At 46.2% G+C, this 23,863-nt stretch overlaps 1 protein-coding gene across 5 annotated transcripts in view; it reads left to right on the forward strand.

Moving 5' to 3' along the window:
* Positions 1-23,275, forward strand: part of LOC121269822 (protein unc-13 homolog C-like) — a 599,906-nt gene extending 576,631 nt beyond the window's left edge. For all 5 annotated transcript variants that reach the window (XM_041174809.1, XM_041174810.1, XM_041174811.1 and 2 more), the window contains 3 exons: positions 20,869-20,961; positions 21,083-21,242; positions 21,947-23,275. In XM_041174809.1, the coding sequence (XP_041030743.1) occupies positions 20,869-20,961; positions 21,083-21,242; positions 21,947-22,232 (539 nt within the window). In that variant the 3' untranslated portion in view covers positions 22,233-23,275. The remainder of the gene's footprint in view (positions 1-20,868; positions 20,962-21,082; positions 21,243-21,946) is intronic.
* The last annotated feature ends 588 nt before the right edge of the window (positions 23,276-23,863 follow it).

Genomic DNA, 23,863 nt, shown 5'->3' on the forward strand with positions numbered 1-23,863 from the left:
GAACCAATCAGCTATCCATAGTTACATCAAACTGGTGACTGACGCTCTGTTCAGGCGTGCATTGACTATCATTCATTAGCGTATGGACGGAGGCCAGAGCAAGTCAGAGGCTTCGCAGTGATTGCTGGGTTCCCCTGTGTCCAGGCTGCAAACGACTGCATACATGTGGTCATCGAGGCACCAGAGGGTCAGCCGGGAGCCTTCATCAACAGGAAGGGATTCTGCTTCATGAGCGTGCAGTTAGTGTGTGATCACAAGATGCAGATTCTGCAAATCTGTGCAAGGTACCCTGGCAGCTCCTACGACCTTTAATCCTCAGACACTCCCAGGTGCTGAGGCTCTTCAGTGCTCCAGCCCGGCTGGATGGATGGCTGCTGGGTGACAAGGGCTATCCCCTCAGAAGGTGGTTCATGACGCCTCTCTGCCATCCAAGAACAGAGGCTGAGCAGCGGTACAATAGGTGCCATGCCTCCACAAGGCCTGTGGTAGATAGAACAATAGGTCTTCTCAAGATGCTCTTCTGAAGCCTGGACCGTTTGTACTGCAATTCCCCCCAGATCATGTTTTACTGATAGTGGTTGCATGCTGCACTCTCCACAATCTGGCACAGGCAAGGGGGATCCAGTGGAGGAAGAAGATCTTGACACAGCTCCACAGACGACAGATGATGAGTCCAATAGTGAATCCGAGGACGAGCACGGTGAGGAGAACGCTGGGGGCATAGATGCAGATCTAGGTAACCTACAGGGAGGCAGAGACACCCGGGACGCTTTGATCCAATGCTCCTTCAGCTAGGCTGCCAAATGAGAGCCACCACATGCCAGGGCTGCAGGCTCCATACTCGATCCCTGACAGGACCAGTTCCTTTGTCAACAACATACACTATGTGCCTTTGCAATAAAGTTTCAGGTAACACGTCCATCATGGCCTATCCTGCACCTACAGAACAAATGAAGCATACAGAGGCTAGTTGCACAAAATAACATATCATTTACTTGTGAATGTGAAACATTGCAGAAATTAACATTAACCGGTGTTTTCCATCACACCAGTAATAAGTGAAGAAAAATGGGGGTACCGAATATCACCCGTGATAAGGCCATGTTGTGCTTAAAGTGCTTTAAGTTTTTGCTTGCCGGTGCTATGTCTATGTCCTCCCCCCTCACTGGCACCAGCATTGGAGGCAGCCTGCTCACTCTACTCTCTTGTTGGTGTTGATGACCCTGGTGGGCGTCCTCTGGTCCATGAAGCCTGTGTTCCCCGCCTGGGAGGGAGCGGCTGGTGCCATAGCTGGTATTTCCCGTCATTGCAGCCTCATCAGATGCCACGATCGCTGGCAGAGGGGCAGAAGAGCTGCTGCTGTCATCTGGAGCGTCCTGAGAGGAGCCCGCAGAGACGACAGGCAGCTTGTGCGCCAACGTGAGGTTGCTTCAGACCTCCCTGCTCGCCATTGATGGACAGACACCTAGCTGGGATACTGGGTGCCAAATCCATCTCCACATTGACACTGACCAGCTGAGGTCATTGCTGGTGTGAGGGCTTGCAGCTCCGAGCACATTCCCAGGAACCCCGATTGAGTCCTTGGACGAGCCTCTCCATGAGAGTTGCCACTCTCTCCATGTAGGAGGCATTGCGCTCGGCCATGAGGGTCAATGCAGTACTTATGCTCCTCAAGGACTCCTCCACAATGGACAACATGGCACGCATTCCCTCATGTATCTCTGCCAGATCCTCCACACCCTGCTGGACATCCAGCATCTGTTGCCTCATGGATGACTTCTGAGGCCCATCATCAGCCGTTGACTGAGCATTGTCCTGGTCTGCAGCATTCCTCCGACTGCCAATGCCCTGGGCACTCTCTGCCTCTGCCTGCACCTCAAGCGAGTGTGAAGTGCCCTCACCAATATGCACTACAAGGTGATGTTATGCCCATCAAGGCGCTGGTATCTGCGCTGGTGCCTGCTTGACAGAGAGGGTGTGACTCAGGTGTGTGGTGAGCATGGTGACTTCAGGGGTCAGGCCTTCAAGCTCCTCATAACGAACAGCTGCAGGTGAGCCTAAAAGGGAGAAGAAGGACATTTCATTAGTTTAAGTCTTGAAACTGTCACTGAGCATACCTGGAACCCTGATGGGATAGAGATATGCATCATGGTGCCTTCATCTTTTGATTATCAATGGGGGTTCCAGGCTGCCATTAATATGGAGACAACACTGGCATAGTAGCGATAACCGACATTCTCACCTCAGTGCACCCCAACATCACTGCAGCCGCTTGACCAAGATGCATGGTGCCTCTCCATCTTCCAGGCCTCCTGCTCGTATCGCATGAGGATGAGGAGATGTGGGGGTCCCCTGCCAGTCCGCGACCTCTCAGCATTGTTATGGGATGTTTTCTCCTGAAAGGATAGACGTGCATTGATTAGTCCACTTTCTACCTGCATTGCCATTGCAGCCTGGCCAACCCCACCTGAGGCAGGGCTGAGCTGATTTATGACCCTGGAGCCACAAGGCACTCAGTCCAAGCAGCCAGGGCTCAACCCCTGCCTCACTGACATTTGCCACTCTCACTCTCAGACCGCTGAGGTCCATGGGTGGGGGTCGGTGGGGGGGGGGGGGGGGGGGGGGGGGGGGGGGGGGGAGGGGAGATGAGCCGCTCTTAACTGTTTTGCAAAGTGACCCATGCCAACGCTGTACTCGCCCTTCCTGATCGCAGGAGATCAGTGAAGTGCTTCCGGTACTGGACCCATGTGCACCTCACCATGTTGTGGCTGCTGACCCTGAATGCTATCTCTCAACAGGCCTGTGTTGGTGGGGGGGGGGGCCTCCTCCCGTCCCTGGGGACAAGGGTTTCTCTCCTCGCTGCCACCTCCTCCAGGAGGGCTGCAAGGCACTCGTTCGAGAAACACGGGGCCCTATGGCCTGCAGACCTGCCCTCCCGTCTGCCGTGTCCACCCGCTAGGGTTCCCATTCGCAACATTCCCACGTCCACGTCCTGGCTGCTGAGGCCACACTTGAATCTGCCGCTGGATCGCCATTGGATCCGGTGGACATCATGTCCCCGCCCCCGGCCGCCCCTTCATGCTCATTCCCAGGCTGCGCATCACACTGGGTGGGCTTTAATTGGCCCGCCCACGTAAAATTGCGGAACGCTGCCAATCGCGGGCAGCGGTCAGCTTCCCGATCCCCTACGCCAAGGGTAAAATTCTGCCCAGTGTTTCAAACACTAGAATCCTGCTGAGAACAGAACCGACCACAGAAGTATGCTGGGTCAGCACACGGTAGATCGTAGAAGGGTGGACTTTTTTCAGTATCGAAGGAAGCCATTCAGACCATGTGTCCATGTGAACACTTTACTAAAGCAATTCCAAATTAATCCCACTGCCCTGCTCTCCTTATAGACCTGGATGTTTCTCTCCTTCAACAGTTTATCTAATTAAAAATTGTGGTCTCTGCTTCTATCACGCAAGATAGCAAAACATGCGATTGCCTAACACCTCTCATGTAAAAAAAACTCTCTCAACCTCTCCTCACTCAGCTGTGATTATTGACACCCATGGACAATCTCCTTATTAATAGGAAACACATTGCAGCAAATCACCAAGGCTCCTTCGACAGCACTTTCCAAACACAAGACCTCTACCAACAAGAAGGACGAGGGCAGCAGATGCATGGGAACACCACCACCTGCAATTTCCCCTCCAAGCCACTCACCATCCTCACTTGGAAATATATCTCAGTTCCTTCAGTGTCACTGGGTCAAAACCCCTGATTTCCCTTCCTAACAGCACTATGGGTTACCTAGAGCACATGGACTGCAACAGTTCAAGCAGGCAGCTCACCATTATATTCTCAAGGGTAATAAATGTTGGCCTAGCCAGAGACGCCCACACCCTGTGAAAGAATAAAAAAACCTTTACCTTAATTGCCTGTTGAAGCCCTTCATACTCCTAAAATCATCTGATAACTATTTTCTTTGGCCTTCTACATTCAGTCCCATTATCACAAGGTTCTCACTTTTGAAACTATCCTATTCTTTTCCTACCGGCCCACTTCCAGGCCTGAAAACCAATTTTAAAATTTTTTTTAAGACATATTTAAACAATTACCATTTTTTACACTTCAAAAGGTTTAAAAGTTGAGTGTGTTTTGAAAGCTTAAAAAACGGTGTTGGCCTCGCTTTTTGAGGCAAGTCACAGTGTAGAGCAGATGAACTCATGCCTCCCTTTTCAAATAGAAATTAGCACATTGGTGATTTCAATGCAGAAGATAAAAGTAATTTTTGATGCAGCAGTAATAGACAGGCTGTACTCACCTAATTTAAGCACTATTATAGCTTGTACCAGTGTTTTTAATTTTTAATTAGCACCATTATTGTACAAACCAATATTCCAAAGCAGCATCCAAAGGAATGAGTTTCCCCTTTGTCTGTTTAAGAAACATTTCAGGGAAGGTTTTTATTGCCTGTTATTTTATAATTCACCTGTAACATTTTGGAAGCCAAGACCACCATTTTCCAAATTTAATGCTAACTCTGGTGCAAGTATAATTTGATTCCAGTATTCCGCCTTCCCGGCAGGCAACCCTTGTAAATTATTCATCGGTTGAGGAAAATAGATTTCAGGCAATTCAAGGATAAAATGCTTTTCACATCAAAGTATGATTTTTTTTTTTGCAGTGAGAACGATCAGGTATGAATTGAAGACATAAATAACATTTCTGTTACTGAAAACGTACATTTTTATTGTATAATTAGAATATAATTAGCTACCATAAAATGCAGTGCATAATTAATACCTTCAAATACATGTTGCATCTCAAAACCCTGCCCCTCACTATCAACATCCTGGGGGTTACCAGAAACTGAACATCTGAGAGTGTGCGCGCCCTCCCACTCAGTCTCTGAGCCATCATGAAACCTGCTGCTGGCACATTCCACACCATCAGCGGTAATGGGTGAGTGGAGCCCCACACGTTCTGCTACATAAAAATTGTATCTAATCAACATTGAGTGCTAAACCTGCAGAATGTTCAGGCTAATTCAAAGTATGGCAATTAACAATTGGGACTAAAATTGTGCACTAAAACCCAGACTTTCAAACAGGAATGTCTGCACAGCACCCACTGAGCCTCTGGTTTCACCCTTTCATTGAAATAACTCCTGACATGTGGTCTGAAATTACACACTCTGTTTCACCATTGCAGAAACCTGCCCCCCAAAATAACATCCTGGGTGTTAGCATTGGCCAGAAATTTAAAGGGACCAGCACATAAATTCTCCAACCTCAGGTACAGAGAGAGGGCTTTGGCGCCCATGGGCTTCCATTGGATTTATCCATGTTTATGCTTGGAAAAGTACTGCAGTGGTTTGCCATTGCTTTAGCAGTATGGCTGGTCAGGAAACTCTCCCATCCTTACCACCTGCCATCAGGCATATTGAAAGGATTTAAAGGCTGATAATCACCTGAACGCACCTTCCATGACCATCAAGTTTTAAGACGGGTCTTGAACCTGGAGTTCCTGGCCCAGAGGTAGAGACACTACCCACTAAGCTGTATCACTGAATAATAAATACAGGGCATCTGTAATAAGTTTCTTTTTGACATGTTCACCACGAAAACCACAAGGTAAATGTACAGACAAACAACTAGACTTTCCGTGCTAAAGGTCGATAAGGTTTTTTTTTTAAAATGTGATTTTTGGATGTGTTCGGTTTTTGGATTTAGGGATAAAGGATATTCCCTCTGTACTCTGCAACCATTGTATTTTTCACTTGCTCTGTGTATTGTGTCACAAGACCTCCTAACCACATAAATATTGTAGCCATAAAATGAGCAGGTTAGAGATTGGAAATTCTGCAATGAATAATCCAATTTCTGACTCCCCAAAGCCTGTCCAACCACAGGCACAAGTCAGGACCCTGGACAAGTGCAGCTTCGAGAAGTTCAACACCATCCAGGACAAAGCAGTTCACTTGATCGGGACCCTATCCACCACATTCACTCCCGCAACCACAGTCAGCAATGTGTACCATCTACTAAGTGCAATGCAACAACTTCCAAACCCTCTAGCAGCTGGAAGGGCAAGGGCAGCAGATTCCTGCAAATTTTCCTTCAGTCCCTCACCATCCTGATGGAACTTTCCTTCACTGTCACTGGATCAAAATCCTTGAACTCCCTCCCTAACAGCACTGTGGGAATATGTACATCCAATGGACTGCAGTGTTTCAAGAAGGCAGCTCATCACCACCTTCGCGAGAATTGGGGTGGGCAATAAATGCTGGCCGAGCCAGCAAGGCCCACACTCCATGAACAAGTAAAAGAAAATTGAGCACATCTACTTAATCATTCATTTTATATGTGATAACATCCAGGTTACAAAGAGGGCATTTAGATCAATGCGTTGAGTAGATCCCTGACCATAATTTCAGGACAAGTGGTTTTATGCGCTCTTTTAACATGCTAGTTATTCTGTCTGTTGTGCTACTTATGTCGGAAGTTGGTCTTTTTTTTAATAAGAAGCCAAATTCATATGAAGAATTTTGACCATTTTACCAAGAGAATTCCCTGTGAATAGTGCCAGAATTTATTACAGCGAGTAGACAGCACATCAGTTAAACACCTCAAAAGAAAAGACATCACACACATTGCAATATTCCTTCAGTAGTGCACTGCAGTGTCAGCCCAAGGGATTGAACCCTGAGCCTCCTGAATGAGAACTAAGTGGCTACCAACTGAACCACGATGACATGACATTTACTCTGTGCATTTAATTTTGTAATTAATGTTAATCTGGGTGAGAGGGCTGAGTTTTGCCTTGGAGCTCTCAAAATTATAGCAATAAGCCAGGAATACTAATGAACTGTACTTCTTTCCAAGTTATTACAGGTTGCATATCCTTTATCCGAAACCCTCGGCTTTGCTGATTGCATTTCAGATTTCAGATAATTTAGGTTTTTGGATGTTGTGTATAAACTTACATTAGACTAGAGCTAGCTTAGACTATTGTATAGTAAATAAAATGGCTGGAAAAGTAAGATGTATCCTGAATAATAGACATGGGTTCCTTTTATAAGTTTCTTTTTGACATGTTTACTTCAAAAATCGCAAAGTAAACAGTGCAGACAAACAACTAGACTTCCTGCTAAAGGTCAGTGAGGTTCAACAAAGAGCAGTTTTCAGATGTGTTCGGTTTTTGGATTTACAGAAAACGGATACTCAACCTGTTCTCTGCAACCATTGTATTTTCTCTGCAACCATTGTATTTTTCATTATTAGCTCTGTGTATTGTGTTTCTTCGAGGAACCATGCATGAATGAGCCCTGTTGTTGATCCTGATATGAGGTTTATAAGATTATGTTTTGGGTCTATGTCTTTAATTTTGGGTAAAGTAAAGGGAGTCATGTGACCTGTTCTGAAATCTGCCTGACAACAGGCCTGGGTTATGTGGCAGATTAAAGAGATTACAGATTAAAGAGAGGCCTGCATCTTTCTGCTGGGAAAAAGGTGTAAGGTGTTCACACTCTGGGAAAATGGCAGCAGCATCTATGTTTACAGTGGTTAGGCTGCTAGTCTCCAAACTCCCAGGAAGGTGTTGAGAATGTTGGGATGTGAACAGTTATGCTTTTATCTAGGAAATATATGGACAGTTTAAAGAGAGTTGGGGTCTCAAGGATAGCTAATCAGCATTTCTAGCCAAATGTAAGGCCCATGTGATGCATATTGCCATGCAAGTGCACTTTGAGAGGGGAAGGGTTTCTGAGATATTCCTGAAACTGACAGATATAGGCAAAATCTAGGGGAGAGAGAGCGAGTGAGCAACTTGAGGCCACAAGTCTCTATGGTTCATCCATGTAGAAATGCAGGTGGGAGCTCACGCTTGGAATGAATAGACCAAATTTGTGAGGTTTTGAAATAAGGCTGGAAGATTCACTGGCTTGTGCTAAAAGGAGAATCACTAAGAAAAGCTCTCACCATAAAAGACAGGTCTGAGGTTAAAAGTTACCAGGCTGGGAAAGGACAGGGACGGAAGTAAACCCTCTGGAATGAAGAATCACTTCAGACTGGCTCGGGGAATCAAAATGACCACTTAAGGGATAGTATAAAGTATACCTGTGAAGTGGGTTTTTTGGTTGTATTAAAAGTAAAAGGGGAAAGTTCTATTCTGTAGTTTAAAGTATAACTTACCTACAAAAATGGTGTTTAGTCATGGTGCTTTTTTACTGTAACAAACAGACTAAGTCTTAAAATGTGAAATATTGCGTCAATCTTTTGCTATCAGCTACAGCAGGATTAGTGGAAGCACTGTGTCACACAAGCTCTTTGAGTCAGAGGAAGTGGTGCTGAACCTTTGCAAGGGCTGAACTGGATCTTGAACGTCTCCGAGCAGAAAAATTACTCTTGGTCTATCGTTGGGCTACAACATGACATGGAGATGAAGCAGAGGCAGCAGAGAGGGGACACTGCTCAGAGGAGGCAGTGGAGGGGGAAAACTCTGAGCAAAAATCCATACCCACCTAGGGTCTTCAGAGTGCACTCCTCCTGCATTCACATCAGCCAGGACAGTGCCTAAGAAAGCTACCTTTCACCAGGGGGGTGGTTGCAGAACTGTGCCACCTGCGGTAACCTGTAGCTGCAGAGTAGACCGAGGATGGCACTGCCAGTTGCCATCAAGCTCACTCGTCCTAAATTTCTACGCCTCAGAATCCTTCGAGGATGGAACTGTCAACATCTTCTAGTTCACCATGTATCAGGGAGGTCACTGAGGCCTGCAGGAACTTAGAGAGTGGAATTAATTATTTCCTCTCCAAGCAGGAGGAGCAGTTTATTTTTTACTCTTTCTGCAGATGTGGGCATCGCTGGGAGGCCAGCATTTGTTGCCCTTCCCTAATTGTCCTTGAGAAGGTGGTGGTGAATTGCCGCCTTGAACCATTGCAGCCCTTGTGCTGTATGTACACCCACAGTGCTTTTTGGGAGGGAGTTCCAGGATTTTGACCCAGCGACCATGAAGGAACAGCGATATATTTCCAAGTCAGGATGGCAAGTGACTTGCAGGGGTACTTCCAGCTGGTGGTGTTCCTATGTATCTGCTGCCCTTGTCATTGTAGGTGGTAGAGTTTGTGGGTTTGGAAGGTGCTGTCGAAGAAGCCTTGGGGATTTGCTGCAGTACATCTTTTTTATATATATATATATATATATACACACACACGGCTGCCACTGTGCATCTGTGTAGAGGAAGTGAATGTTTAAATTTTTGGAAGGGGTGTTGATGAAGCGGGCTGCTTTGTCCTGGATGGTTATCAAGCTTCTTGAACATTGTTGGAGCGACACTCACCCAGGCAAATGGAGAATATTCCATCACACTCCTTACTTGTGTCTTGTAGACGGTGGACAGGCTTTGAGGACTCAGGAGGTGAGTTGCTCATTACAGAATTCCCAGCCTCTGACCTGCTTATATTTGCAGTTTTTATATGGCTAGTCCATTTCAGTTTCTAGTCAGTGGCAGCCCCTGAAAGATGTTGATAGTGAAGGATTCAGTGATGGTAATGCCATTGAATGGATTTGTAAGGATATTGATCTACCGAGTACTACAAGGAGACAAAGCCTGTGGGTGTGGCCAGCTAATCTCAATGAGATCTAGCAGAACCATGAAGTATTCCACTTCCTGAACATGCAGTGGGTTTGCAACCATGCACAGACTATCATATTGGCGGTTGCCTGCTATCTTGGCAACAGTCATAATGTTTTCATTCTGTGCCAGTCAGTTATTCCTGAATCACCAAGTCAAACCAGATAGTGGCTGCTCAGCAACAAGGGCTGCCTGCTCTACACATGGCTAATGACTTACCTTTGCCATCCGGCATCATGTGGACAGTGCTCCTATATGGAGAGCCATGCTGCAAACATGGAGCAGATTATCAGCCTCCTCATACGATAATTCCACTGTCTGATCTGCTCAGGAGAAGCCCTCCAATACTCACAGTTGGTGGTGGTCTGTTGTATCCTCCACAACCTGGCAATCATGAGGTCACAGCCATTGCCACCAGGCCTTCGCCGACCACCACAAGAGTAGGAGGAAAGGAGGAGGCATCTGGGACATCATCACTCTGGAAGGACTGTCAGTGAACATCTCATCAGACTCCAGCCGCCTGAAAGAATTCTCAGATCACTGCTGCTCCACCCATTCCCACCTTTCCATCCCTCTATTATGCACAATCACAGTGACCTTTCAACCAAAAACCTGAAAGAAAAGACACCACAAATGAACCCTTTATCTAAAAACACTTCCAATAAAACATTTTCACTCCTGTGCTTTCCCTTGGTTGCCTTTGCTTCCCTGGTGTTTCTGTGCACTGCTACCCTGGTGCCTGCAGCATAGGTGGTGGATGTAGCTGATTTACAGTGAGAGAGACTGCTGGCTGTCTTGCAGGACAACTTTGAGCGGCTCTGGGCTTTGAGTAACCTGCTCTAGGCTGTACCACTTTGGCATAGGTGGCAGCAGCCTGGGCTGGCTCTCTGGCAGGCACTGACAGAGCGTGAACGCTGTCATCCTGAGAGGGTTTATGCTCCCCAGAGCCACTGCCACTGCCACACTGCTGGAGCGACACATCAACAATCCTAGCAACCTGCTGGAGCAAAGATTGCTGACTGCTTCAGAGGTTGCTGATCCTGTGGGCCCCTTTGAATACTGGTGTCCACAGCCATGGTGAGAGCAGTTTGAGCCTGCGCGACATTGTGTGCTGCCTGCTTCACCTCGATTGTGTACAGGGTAATCTCACATCTCAGTCCCTGCGACTGCAAAAGGGCCTTATCCAATTGTTGGCCCTTAAATCAGGATTGATACTGCGCTATAGTTAAACTCCATGCAGTGTCAAACCCCAGGTTGGTAGATGCCCTCAGGGGTGGTGGAGGCGGAAAAAGTCTCGCACCACTGCATAACAAGGTCATGTTGGAACCTGACTCTAGCAACTCTTTGAAGTGGAAGAGCTTTGCAACAAAGTAAGAATGACAGCATAAGTGTACTAATAGGTTCTTTTATAGACTAGAGAATCAGAAGACTGCTGCAGTGTTGCAGGAATATTTGGAGCACTTCAGTCAAATATTCAATATACAGTTAAGTTAAATGTATAGCAATCTGCACAAATTGCAATAAATGTTACCAAATGGTAAATGGTACCAGGGAGACTTTGCACTGGCTTATACAAAGAAGAAGCTGTATCATAAGCACTGTAGGCTTATCACTCATTTATAATGCATAGAATCACAACAGTGTAGCAATACCAGCTGAACAAGCTGTGGTAGTGCGCTACTGCAAGCACAAGTATATTATATAGCCTATTTATAATTAAAGAGAATAGTATGAGAGGCTGTGTAAAGAGTGTGGCTTATTTATACTGCAGCTTTGCTGCTCATGTGTCACATAAAGTACATTGCTTCAATTAACAATCCGTAGTATAACTAAAGGGGAAGGTCACTAATTCGATGATGCTTTAGGTTTTGCTATGTGATCTGAGCTCCTCTGGAAGACTCATCTCTGACTGCTTCCAACTTTGCACCCACAGAAATTAAAAAGTTTCAGCCCATTTTTTGGATTTTTTTTGGATTTCAGCATTTTTTTTTAGCATTAATAGCACCATCTGTCCTGTAGAACCTTCAGCCACATTTTGGAGGCCAATAAGCAGAGTTCTGTAGACTTACCTGACCAGAGAACATAACCAGCAGTATAACTCATTACTGCTATCACATCAAGCAATCTCAAACCAATATTTGCAATATAATAATGTCAAACAAGACATGCTGCAGACTATTTTGAATAAATTATGCACATGTAGTAATCACAACTATTTAAAATTACTACTGATGCAATCATTTCTCAAAATAACAATGAAGATGAATAGTACTACGGCAAAACTCCATATTGATTACTGTAGTGTAGAATAATAAATGCCATTTTATCACACCTTGCCCCACAAGTATGAGTTATTAATAACTGTGGCTGCATAATATGTCCAAGCTTTTATGACAAAGTTCTATTTCTAAAAGGACATTTGAAAAATTCAATTAAAATGGAGCAATTTATTGTTTACCAATTCAAAGATATTTTTAAGTGCTTTTCATGTGCTCAGAATATCCAAAGTGCAATGGCTGTTCTTCAGGAGACAAACGTGGTAGCTAAGTTGCAGGCAGCAAGTTTCCTTAAAGAGCAAATGAATAAATGATCAGCTAATATGTCTTTGGTGCTGTTCATTGGGAGAGAATTAGTGGGCAGGACACTGGGAGAATTCCCTGCTCCTTTTTGGATAACGCAATAGAATCTTTTATGTCCACTTGAACAGGTAGGCAGGGCCATATGTTATCTAAAAGTCAGCACATATATATGAAAATACTCAGAAGTTACAACACATGTTCCAGCCTTTTGGCCCAACAGCCCAAGTCTCTGTTTACATTTCATGTAAGCAAATATCTCCAATGAATATGTTTCCATATTCCTTCAATCCATTTCATTCATCAATCTATGCAATTTAATCCTGAATGGTGATATAATTTCTGCCTTAACCATGAATTCTAAAAATGAATTTCATAGCCTTGCAGTATGACACAATTTCTCTGGCCCTCAGTGCTAAACTTTTTGCATTTAATCTGGTATTCATGACCCCTCATTCTTAATCTGTCAACCATTAGAAACCCCTGCTCTTCTGCAACCTGAGTTCTAGTGAAAAAAACCCAACTTTTCAAATCTTTCTTCATACCAAGCAGTATCCCAGTGAATCTACGTTAGACCTTCTGTCAGGCCTCAATGACTTTATTACTATGTGGAGGCTGCAATGCACAAGGTACTGTAACTTAGGTCTTAATCAGTGTTTATATAGGCTCATCATTACCTTTCTTGGATTTTATACTCCATACCTCTTGAGATAAAACTTAGAATTTTTGTAGCTGTTTTTAAAGGCTTATGAACCTAAGGCATCTTTAATGTCTTCCAATCAATTTTTATTCCAGTATATTACCCTCTACCTAACTGTATGCCCCTTAATCTTCTTTAGCCATCTCCCACATGGTACCTCGTCAAAGGCTTTCCTGAAGTCCATTTACGCTAGATGTTCAAAATTTCCCTCATGAGCCATGTCTGCTATCTCCTCAAAGAATTCTGAGTTTTGTCACACCCTCTGGAAATCCAGGCTGACTGCTTCTATTTTCTCTTTATCTGTTTATGTGGTTATTTCATCTTTAGTTAAAGACTCTTGAGTGGAATTTTCCACGCCCACTGTTGGGCGGGCATGATAGGTGGCGGCAGCGGACAATATGGCGCGATCAGTTTCACGAAGACGGGAAGGCAGGTTGCGATGGTCTGCTCAGCCTGCCATCGGCAGGCCACATTTCCCACCGCCGGTCATTGGGAACCTCATTGTAATACATCATATCATTATTAGGTCATCCCGCCGGGCTCTTGCACCCCTGCTGGATCGCCCACCCAGAGCAGAGGCGACGTGCACTTGGCAGCCTGCTCTTTGGGTAAACTGGAGGTGAGTGCACAGCAACGTTCTGCAGAGCTCTCCAGGGCCGCCTCTTGCTTTGCAGGCTTCAGGGGGGGGCCGGTGGGGGGGGAGTCAGGGTTAAGTACTGCCTTGCCTCGGAGGCAACTTTTGAGGAGGAGCGGGGAGCAAGTGCGGCGTTGCCATTGAGGCACCTGATAGGGGTGGATGGGGTGACAAGGGCAGCCCTGCTGTTGAAAATAGCACACAAGCATTTGGGGTCGGCGGGGTGGGTTGTAGGGTGGGCGAAGGGAAGTGGCCACACATTTGCGAAACCTGTAGAAATCCGTAGAAAGTGACCATTCCTCTAACTGAGACAGTTCAGGCACAGCCACATTGATATGATTGGGGTCGGGACTTATCTGCCCACTCAAGCAACGCAGAGGCATCAAAGTTGCCACCAAGTTCTCCAGAGCTCCCCCCTCAACCCCCACCCCAGCACAGACTGCAAATTGATGAGCGTTTTAGTGGACAGCAGAGCAGTTGGACAGCACACGTTGTACAACCTCCTTGCTAAAGCTGACCATAGAGCAGTCACTGCTGGAGGTGCTCACAGCCCCTTGCAATATCAGCATCCCAGCTTGGACCAGTCTCCCCCGCGGTTTAAGCTAACAGGGCAGCCATGCAGCGCACTAATCTCCGGCCATCCAAGTGGTGGCCATCATTCTCCAGGAAGCTTTAAGGTGCCATCTCACTTAACCAGGACAGGCTCTTAGTACACCCATGCTAACCACGTGTCTCTCTCTCTCATCCTGCAGGAGGAGTACATTAGGATCACGGAGCCCGGTGAATTAGCTGTATGCCTCATGGCCTATAGAGAGCAAAGAAGACGGAGGAGAGAGCGACTGAGGCTCCTGGCTGCACAGGGGCAGGAGCAGCAACCTCAGGAAGAAGGGGCAGCTGGGGCTCTCGCACATGCTGCCTGAGAGTTAGAGCGAACCATCACAGACTAGAGCCTAGCGATACCTATAGACTCCGCCCTTCATTCCTGCAGATGACCAAGAACCAGTGTCGCCAAAGACTGCGAATGTCTAGGGAACTGGTCACTCATCTGCCACCTGCTGCAGGATTTGGCGCCAAGGGACATGGAGGGCATCCAGTAGCTGTGAAAGTGACCGCGGCGCACAATTTTTATGCCAGTGGCTCTTTTCGTGGCTCCACAGGTGACATCTGTGGGGTTTGTCAAGCCTCCACCCACAAACACATCCATGAGGTCACAGATGCCATCTTTGTGAGGGGACACACAACTTTGTACATTTTGCCTGGACACAGGACAGGCAGGATGCAAGAGCGATTGGATTTGCCCAGATCTCTGGTTTCCCACAGGTGCAGGGTGCAAGTGACTGCACTCATGTGGCGCTCAGATCTCTGAGGCAACACACGGTGGACTACATCAGTCGCAAGGGCTTCCATTCGCTGAATGTGCAGCTGGTGTGTGACCACCACAAACACATCCTGCAGACCTGCTCATGGTTTCCAGGAAGCGTGCACAACACCTACATCCTCAGTCGGTCACAAATCCCTGGAGTCTTCCAGGGTCCACAGAAGCTGCAGGGTTGGCTCGGCTCCTTGGGGACAAGGGCTACCCACAGAGGACGTGGCTGATGACACCCGTGCAGCAGCCTCAGACTGCAGCAGAGCAATGGTATAATGAGGCTCATGCAGCAGCTCACAACTTGGTGGAACAAACCATCGGGATGCTGAAGATGAGGTTCCGGTGGCTAGACCAGTTTGGTGGAGCCCTGCAATACAGTCCGCAGAGGGTGTCACGCATCGTTGTTATCTAGTGCACCCTTTACAACCTGGCACTCCAATGGGGGGGGGGCGAGCTGGCTGAGGAGGAGATGGAGGAGCTGCACGTCTCTTGTGAGGAGGAGGACACCAATGGGGATGAGGCTGAGGAGATACTTGGAGGCGGCGATGACGGGGATGGGGCTCTCGCACTGGCTGGACGAGGCAGGCACACTCGGGAGGCCCTCCTAGCTGCTAGACTTTTGAAGGATGATGACGACATGCAATGAGGTGACTCCATAGTTCCTCCCATCACATTTGTGAACATTTCACTCCAGCCTGGCTTGTGGAAGTGCGAATAGCCTTTGTGAGAATGCTCCTAACAGTCACTCGATTGCAGGGGAATGATGATGACATTCAGTGAGGACACTCCATAGATCTTCTTACAGCTGCTGAGAATGTCTGGCCGAGGGCAGCTCGCTTGCGCTTCGTGATCAGGGTCATATCATAGAGACGCAGCCACGAAACTTTACAAGCATCTGATGCTTTGTCCACCTTCAGCACCTGAGCCCTTCAGATGCTGAAGAGATGGGAGCCAGCCCTTCCATAAAGGAGAGAATGAGAGATTCCTGTGGTGCCTGCCCACTACATTCTGGCAGCAATGGCAAGCACCATCAAGGTGCAGGCATCAATAATATCTCCAGTGAGTGAGAGGCCGGACCATCACTTTGGTCTGAAGCTGCACAAGGCCCAGGGAAGGGGCCCTGGACTGAGACGCCTGCCTTTATCTTGTGCAGAAAGGTTTCACATCTGAGTGACAAAAACACTGCTCATCAGAACAAGGGGCAATAGGCAGACAGCCATTCTTGGGACTTTATTGACGATAGTGAACAGTATGTTCAAGTGATTAACATCCGTGCCCAGGCTGTGCAACTAATTCTCCTTAACCTTCCTAACCCTGCTGCTGTGTATTGGTGCTCCCCGGATATCCACAGTGGAGGTGGAGGCATCCTTCTGACTGCTCCGCCCTGTCTGTGATGACTTTGGCGGGCATCCTCTGGAAAGCTGAGACCTGGAGGGGGGCCTGCTTTCGGGGTCCCACTGTGTGTCAGTGGCACCCTCTTCGGCCTGTGGAGCTAAAGCTGCTGAGGTCACAGGAAAAGGAGAGTAGGATAGGCCAGGCACTGTCAGAGTCACCTGGATGGATGGGCCTGGAGTGCATATCTGTGGATGATCCTCCCTATGGGTGCCCAGGGACCCAGGCTGACTCCTTGAGGAGCAAGAGTAGCTGGAGTGAGATCGAGCTGCCAGGCACTCCTCTCGTGTACACACTGTTGCAGGCCAACTATGGCATCAGCGATGGAGTTGAACACACACAGCAGTGCAGGGCCGAAGTCCTGGACCAAGGTCTCCATGGCAGCCGCCATCCTACCAGTGTTGACCTCAAGTGCATTGTCATGCCGGCACTTTCACCTCAGAGTGAAGGAGGATGGACTCCTCCATCATGCCTTGTAATCTGAGGAGTGCAGTGGATATCTCCGTCTAATGTTCTCGAGCTTGCCTTTGCAGCTCCAGCAACTGTGACATGACTGAGTCCAGAGGTTCGTCATCTGACTCGGAAACAGCAGCATTCAGGCCTCTAGTGGTCCTCAGAGTGCTGGACAGCTGGCAAGTCCCTGCTGCCGCCTGCAGTGGATCAGACAATGTGACATTGCTCACCAGATTGTGATCCAGGGGCTACTCTAAAACTACATCCTACTGAGGTGTGTGTCTCTGCACAGGTGGAGGGTGTGGGTGAGCGCTGTGACGGGACTTCAGGGAGCCTGCCTCCAGATTCCTCTTCAGATTTTTCTTCAGGGCTTGATTAGAGGCCGTGGGTCATGGACTCTGTCGACTGTTTCCCATTTGTGCCTGTGAAAGCACGGGGAGGTAATTAGTGCACGGCAGTGGCCTGTGAAAGAGGACACATCACTCACAGTATGGTTGTCTGATGGATGTTGTACTGCTGGATCCTCACTTGGTAGAGCAGCACTGACCTCACTGTCAGCACAGGACCAGTCCTGGTCATCGCCGGCCAGCTAGATGGCTCTGTTCTCAAAGTCTGTGAGGACCCTGATTTTGGGCATTCCTCCACCAGTCTGCAACCTCTCTCTCTCATTGTGTGCCAGCTTGTCCTGCATGGATAGAGATGGAGAAAGTGTAAGCAGGATACTTGCCAGGCCTGATGATAAGTATCCAAAACAAAAACAGAATTACCTGGAAAAACTCAGCAGGTCTGGCAGCATCAGTGGAGAAGAAAAGAGTTGACGTTTCGAGTCCTCATGACCCTTTGACATAACTTGAGTGAATCCAAGAAAGGGGTGAAATATAAGCTGGTTTAAACTGTGTGGGGGGGGGGGGGGGTTAGGGGGGGTGGGGGGCGGTTTGGGTTGGGGGGAGAGAGAGAGAAGTGGAGGGGGTTGGTGTGGTTGTAGGGACAAACAAGCAGTGATAGATAGAAGCAGATCATCAAAAGATGTCACAGACAACAGAACAAAAGAACACATAGGTGTTAAAGTTGGTGATATTATCTAAACGAATGTGCTAATTAAGAATGAATGGTAGGGCACTCAAGTTATAGCTCTAGTGGGGGTGGGGGGAGCATAAAAGATTTAAAAATATTTTAAAATAATGGAAATAGGTGGGAAAAGAAAAATCTATATAATTTATTGGAAAAAAACAAAAGGAAGGGGGAAGAAACAAAAAGGGGGTGGGGATGGGGGAGGGAGCTCAAGACCTAAAGTTGTTGAACTCAATATTCAGTCCAGAAGGCTGTAAAGTGCCTAGTCGGAAGATGAGGTGTTGTTCCTCCAGTTTGCGTTGGGCTTCACTGGAACAATGCAGCAAGCCAAGGACAGACATGTGGGCAAGAGAGCAGGGTGGAGTGTTAAAATGGCAAGCAACAGGGAGGTTTGGGTCATTCTTGTGGACAGACCGCAGGTGTTCTGCAAAGTGGTCGCCCAGTTTACGTTTGGTCTCTCCAATGTAGAGGAGACCACATTGGGAGCAACGAATGCAGTAGACTAAGTTGGGGGAAATGCAAGTGAAATGCTGCTTCACTTGAAAGGAGTGTTTGGGCCCTTGGTTGGTGAGGAGAGAGGAAGTGAAGGGGCAGGTGTTACATCTTTTGTGTGGGCATGGGGTGGTGCCATAGGAGGGGGTTGAGGAGTACGGGGTGATGGAGGAGTGGACCAGGGTGTACCGGAGGGAACGATCCCTACGGAATGCCGATAGGGGGGGGTGAAGGGAAGATGTGTTTGGTGGTGGCATCATGCTGGAGTTGGCGGAAATTGGCAGAGGGTGATCCTTTGAATGTGGAGGCTGGTGGGGTGATAAGTGAGGACAAGGGGGTCCCTATCATGTTTCTGGGAGGGAGGAGAAGGCGTGAGGGCGGATGTACGGGAGATGGGCCGGACACAGTTGAGGGCCCTGTCACCGACTGGGGGTGGAAAACCTCGGTTAAGGAAGAAGGAGGACGTGTGAGAGGAACTGTTTTTGAAGGTAGCATCATTGGAACAGATGCAACGGAGGCAAAGGAACTGAGAGAATTGGATGGAGTCCTTACAGGAAGCGGGGTGTGAGGAGCTGTAGTCGAGGTAGCTGTGGGAGTCGGTAGGCTTGTAATGGATATTGGTGGACAGTCTATCACCAGAGATTGAGACAGAGAGGTCAAGGAAGGGAAGGGAAGTGTCAGAGATGGACCACGTGAAAATGATGGAGGGATGGAGATTGGAAGCAAAATTAATAAATTTTTCCAAGTCCCGACGAGAGCATGAAGCAGCACCGAAGTAATCATCGATGTACCGGAGAAAGAGTTGTGGAAGGGGGCCGGAGTAGGACTGGAACAAGGAATGTTCCACATACCCCATAAAGAGACGGGCATAGCTGGGGCCCATGCGGGTACCCATAGCCACAACTTTTATTTGGAGGAAGTGAGAGGAGTTGAAGGAGAAATTGTTCAGTGTGAGAACAAGTTCAGCCAGACGGAGGAGAGTAGTGGTGGATGAGGATTGTTCGGGCCTCTGTTCGAGGAAGAAGCTAAGGGCCCTCAGACCATCCTGGTGGGGGATGGAGGTGTAGAGGGATTGGACGTCCATGGTGAAGAGGAAGCGGTTGGGGCCAGGGAACTGGAAATTGTTGATGTGATGTAAGGTGTCAGAGGAATCACGGATGTAGGTGGGAAGGGACTGGACAAGGGGAGAGAGAAGGGAGTCAAGATAATGAGAAATGAGTTCTGTGGGGCAGGAGCAAGCTGAGATGATTGGTCTACCAGGGCAGTTCTGTTTTATCTCTGATGATAAGTATGCCTGGCCTGTGTGGGTGCTGAATGGTCCCATGGACAGGATGAGGACAATGACGGTGTGTGTGAGAGAATGAATGGTGATGTCCCTTGCACTGGCTGGGAGTGTGGATGTGTGCTGGGTTTGTGCATATTGAGAGTGATGAAAAGAGTGACTTACCCTGGTGGAGCGGAGGAGATCATTCATGCTTTTGAGACACTGGGTGGCTGCCCTCTTCTGAAGGACGTTAGCGCTGACCACTGCTGCCACCGCCTCCCAAGCTGGATTGGTCATGTTGCTGCCCATCCTGCAACCAGAGCGGGAGTACAGGACATCCCAGCAGGCCTTTACGGCATCCAAAATTCGCTTGAGAGACCTGTCATTAAACCGGGGGTGGGCTGCAGTCTTCAGTTTCAGGGCCATATCTTCTAGGAAGCAGTGGTGAGCTGGAAGCACTGAGATGTGTGTTTGTGGCTGGACTTTAAACATAGTGCCCGGCATGATGCAGTGGCAGGATAATGGCGGGCGAATGAGAACCCGCCCGCCATGGAAACGGCGTGTTTCCCAAGAGTGCATAAATAACGAGGCATGTTCGGGACGGTACAGCAAGAAAACCCACCATCACGGCCGGCGGGTAAAACGTCGTGCAAGCTCTGGAAAATTCCACCCTCTGAGTTTTTCCCAGTACCAAGGGCAAGCTAATTGATCCATAATCATTGAGGTTAGCTCTGTCTCTTTTTTTAAAAATCATACGACATTGACAACTCTAGAGTCCTCTGGCAAACATTCACATGCGATAAAGATCTGAAATTTAATTTCTGGGGCCCCTGCAGTTGGTATTTCTTACTCCTTCAGAGTTCTAGGATGTATCCTGCCAGACCCTGCTACTTTGCTTTCTCTTAGTTTGCCCCACTTGTCTAAAACTTTATTATCCATCATAATATTGGTCTGACAATGAAGCTCTCCCTTAGTGCCACATTGATGTTTTGACATAGATAATTATGCTCAAATCTACAGTGGGGCTTAAACCCAAAACCTAGTCATTCAAGTAGAAGTGTTAGCACTGATTCAAGCTGAAACTTGTACTTCATACTGTAATTATTGAATACTTAAAATTTAAGGAACAAGGATTGTGCACTATAATGAAACATAGATTTATGAATTACATGAGGTAATGATGCTTTATGGATGCAAATTACAAAGTTGTACTTATATCTGAACTCAAGAGGTACAGGTTTTTTTTCTGGTTTCATTAACATTGTTTTTCTTGTCTATTGTGTTACTTTTCAGCTCAATCTACAAATGGCTCAGTGGGAGAAATATCGGTCCATGTGGATCTGTTTACACATCCTGGGACAGGAGAGCACAAAGTCACAGTTAAAAGTAAGTATCACAACAATCCAGGAAAGGTAATGCGCTCTGAATATTGTGTAAAAGGCGAATCGCTCTAAGACAAATATTGTGACAATTTGAAGTCCATTGGCATTTTGGTTTCTCTTTGCAGTTGTTGCAGTCAATGAACTGAACTGGCAAACAACTGCCATGTTCCGACCATTCGTAGAAATTCATGTGGTTGGGCCAAACCTCAGTGACAAGAAAAGAAAATTTGCCACAAAGACAAAAAACAACGCTTGGTCCCCAAAATACAACGAGACATTCCACTTGTAAGTGATCATGTGAATTCTGTCTGTTTGTTCCTTAAAGCTATTTACACATTAATTTAAGCTATTGGCTTCAACGTGTATAAATTGCAAAGATATATCATAACTTCTAAGTCATTCTTTAGTAGAAACCATAAACTTTAACATCAATGGAAGGAAAGATTTTGGGATCCCTACCAAAGGCGAAGGTAGAAAAACAGGTACAAATAAAAAATATAAGAATGAATAATCAGCTTGGATTTCAAAAGAGAAAGTGTTGGAAAGGTGTCATTAATACTTGGCGCAAAAGAGCACCAACTTTCCTCTTTCTCTCTTTCCCCCCCCCCCCCCCCCACCATTATGATGAGTTGTTACTTCTGGAGAATGGAACAATTCCCAATTTAAGGCAAAATGCCCACAATAAATTTATGTTTAAATAGGGACTGCAGTCTGTGGTTGTAATTTAGCCAGTTCTTGACCTGGTCGCTGATTGGAGTACCTGGGTAATGGAATATTGTATCTCTGGGGTGGGAGATGAAAGAAATAAACTGCTAAAGTTTTCATGGTGACTCTTAACATGCCACCAAGGGCCAAGAGCATATTGTCCTATCAGCTAAAGGAAGAAGCACAACTGCCAAGCACATTGACATGAGGATAAATAAGAGTAGGAGAAATTAGAGAGAGAGGTGGGAATGATCTCCATACTAAATGTCTGTTTTTGCATACAGCATCCTGAGTAATGAGAATGGCCCTGAGTCCTACGAGCTTCACATGTCTGTGAAAGATTACTGCTTTGCCAGAGAAGACCGGATTATAGGAATGACAGTGATCCAGTTAAAGGACATAGCTGAGAGAGGAAGCTGCGCATCATGGTATGCACTGATCAAAAATGTTTACATGGATGAAACTGGACTGACAATTCTCAGAATACTCTCACAGAGGACCAATGATGAAGTGGCCAAAGAATTTGTACGCCTCAAATCAGATACCAGATCTACTGAAGAAACCACATAAAATGAAGCAGAAGAGATAGACAGCAAGGAAGCATAAGTTGAAGTTATCTTTTGTGCATGTCTGTTTAAATGTGTGGGTATGTTTATCTGAATATGTGCAGGTGTGTGCAGATAATTATAAAGTACTTCAGCCCATAATTATGTTGATGAAATGGGGAGTACTGAAATACATGATCTTTGGTCTCAGACAGCTAATTGTTCTGATAAAGTGCCAAATCAAGATTATCCAAGGGAATTTTTCCTGGTATTTTGTTTTTTTTTCCTCTCAATTTGCTAAACAATTAAATTCTAGTACTAAATTGCTATTCAGTAGTTTTTAACTCAAGTATTTGTTGGTCCCTCGTTTGTGGCAGGCATTGTCTCTTTATCTCTGTGATGTTGGGCTGTATCTATCCAGCGCATGTTAATGTAACTTTGCTAAGTTACATCCTAAAACTTACTAGCATCTTCTACTTTATTGTTAATTACAAATGTTTTTTTCTCCACACATATTAAGATGTTTATATTGAGATAGATGTTTATTACATCTATACTGCTTATAATTTTTCATAATTTAATAAAAACCACACTTTCTAACCTTATTAAAGGTGCAAACAACTAACATTAGCTTCATTGAATTTTTCTAACACATCACTCTGAAGATGCTGCTTAGCTGACATTGTAACCACTTTTCTTAAAAAAGAACTCTCAAGCAAACTGGCATTGTTAATTCTCAAAAGTTGCCAAAGGGATCTAAGGTCCATTCAACACTTTTTTATGCCACATTGAGGCCACATGTTTACAGAGCTACGGGCTGTTTTGGTGATTTGAATAGAAGAAATTACTATGTTTCTGATAAATAGTGAAGCTGTTACTATTTTCAATGATGCGCTTGTATAATGTTGCTTTATAAAATTGTACTACTGGTTCGGCTGTAACCCCATTGTTTCAACATTTTCAACAATTGGTAATTATGCAACATTCTTATGTATTGCACTGATGTTGAAATTAATGTCATGTAAATATATTTAGTGAACAATTGTACAATAAAGTATTGGAAGATTCCTCTTTGGTGTCAAGACCCATGGTTGCTGAAAACTTGTTTGGCATTTCTAACTCAATGATTTTTCAGGTTGAAATGTAGTGTGGTAGAAAAGTGGGTTTAGATACTGTGGTAATTTGAATGCTAACTACTGTACAGAACATAGCATGATATATCTTAAGACTGCTTTATATTAGCACCAGTGTCAAATTGTGTACCAGGTCCTACACAATGGTAGATGCGTTACAGTGGTAAACTAAGTTTGGCAGTTATTTAGGGCAGGAGTTTCCAGCCCCTCCCACCAGCAGGATCTTCCATCATATACTGATTACTAAAAGAATGTTAAATGTCACATTTGGGCTAGGCTCTAACAATTCCATCAATAGCTGTGTAGAACTGACAGCCTGGCTGTTGTGCTGTTGTACCCCTCTCTGATGAGGGTAACCATGAGAAAGAAGGACTTAAGCCACATTAGAGATGGAATGGGCTTCACTTTTCATCCAGGCCTCTTACAGTACTTCTGGGAGATGTAATAAACAATGATATTGGAAACTTGATTTAGAGGGAACATCAATGAATCTAACTGCTTTGTTTGTATATTGAAAGTGATG

The sequence above is a fragment of the Carcharodon carcharias genome, chromosome 26 (assembly GCF_017639515.1).
Source record: "Carcharodon carcharias isolate sCarCar2 chromosome 26, sCarCar2.pri, whole genome shotgun sequence".
In the NCBI taxonomy this organism is placed as follows: Eukaryota; Metazoa; Chordata; class Chondrichthyes; order Lamniformes; family Lamnidae; genus Carcharodon; species Carcharodon carcharias.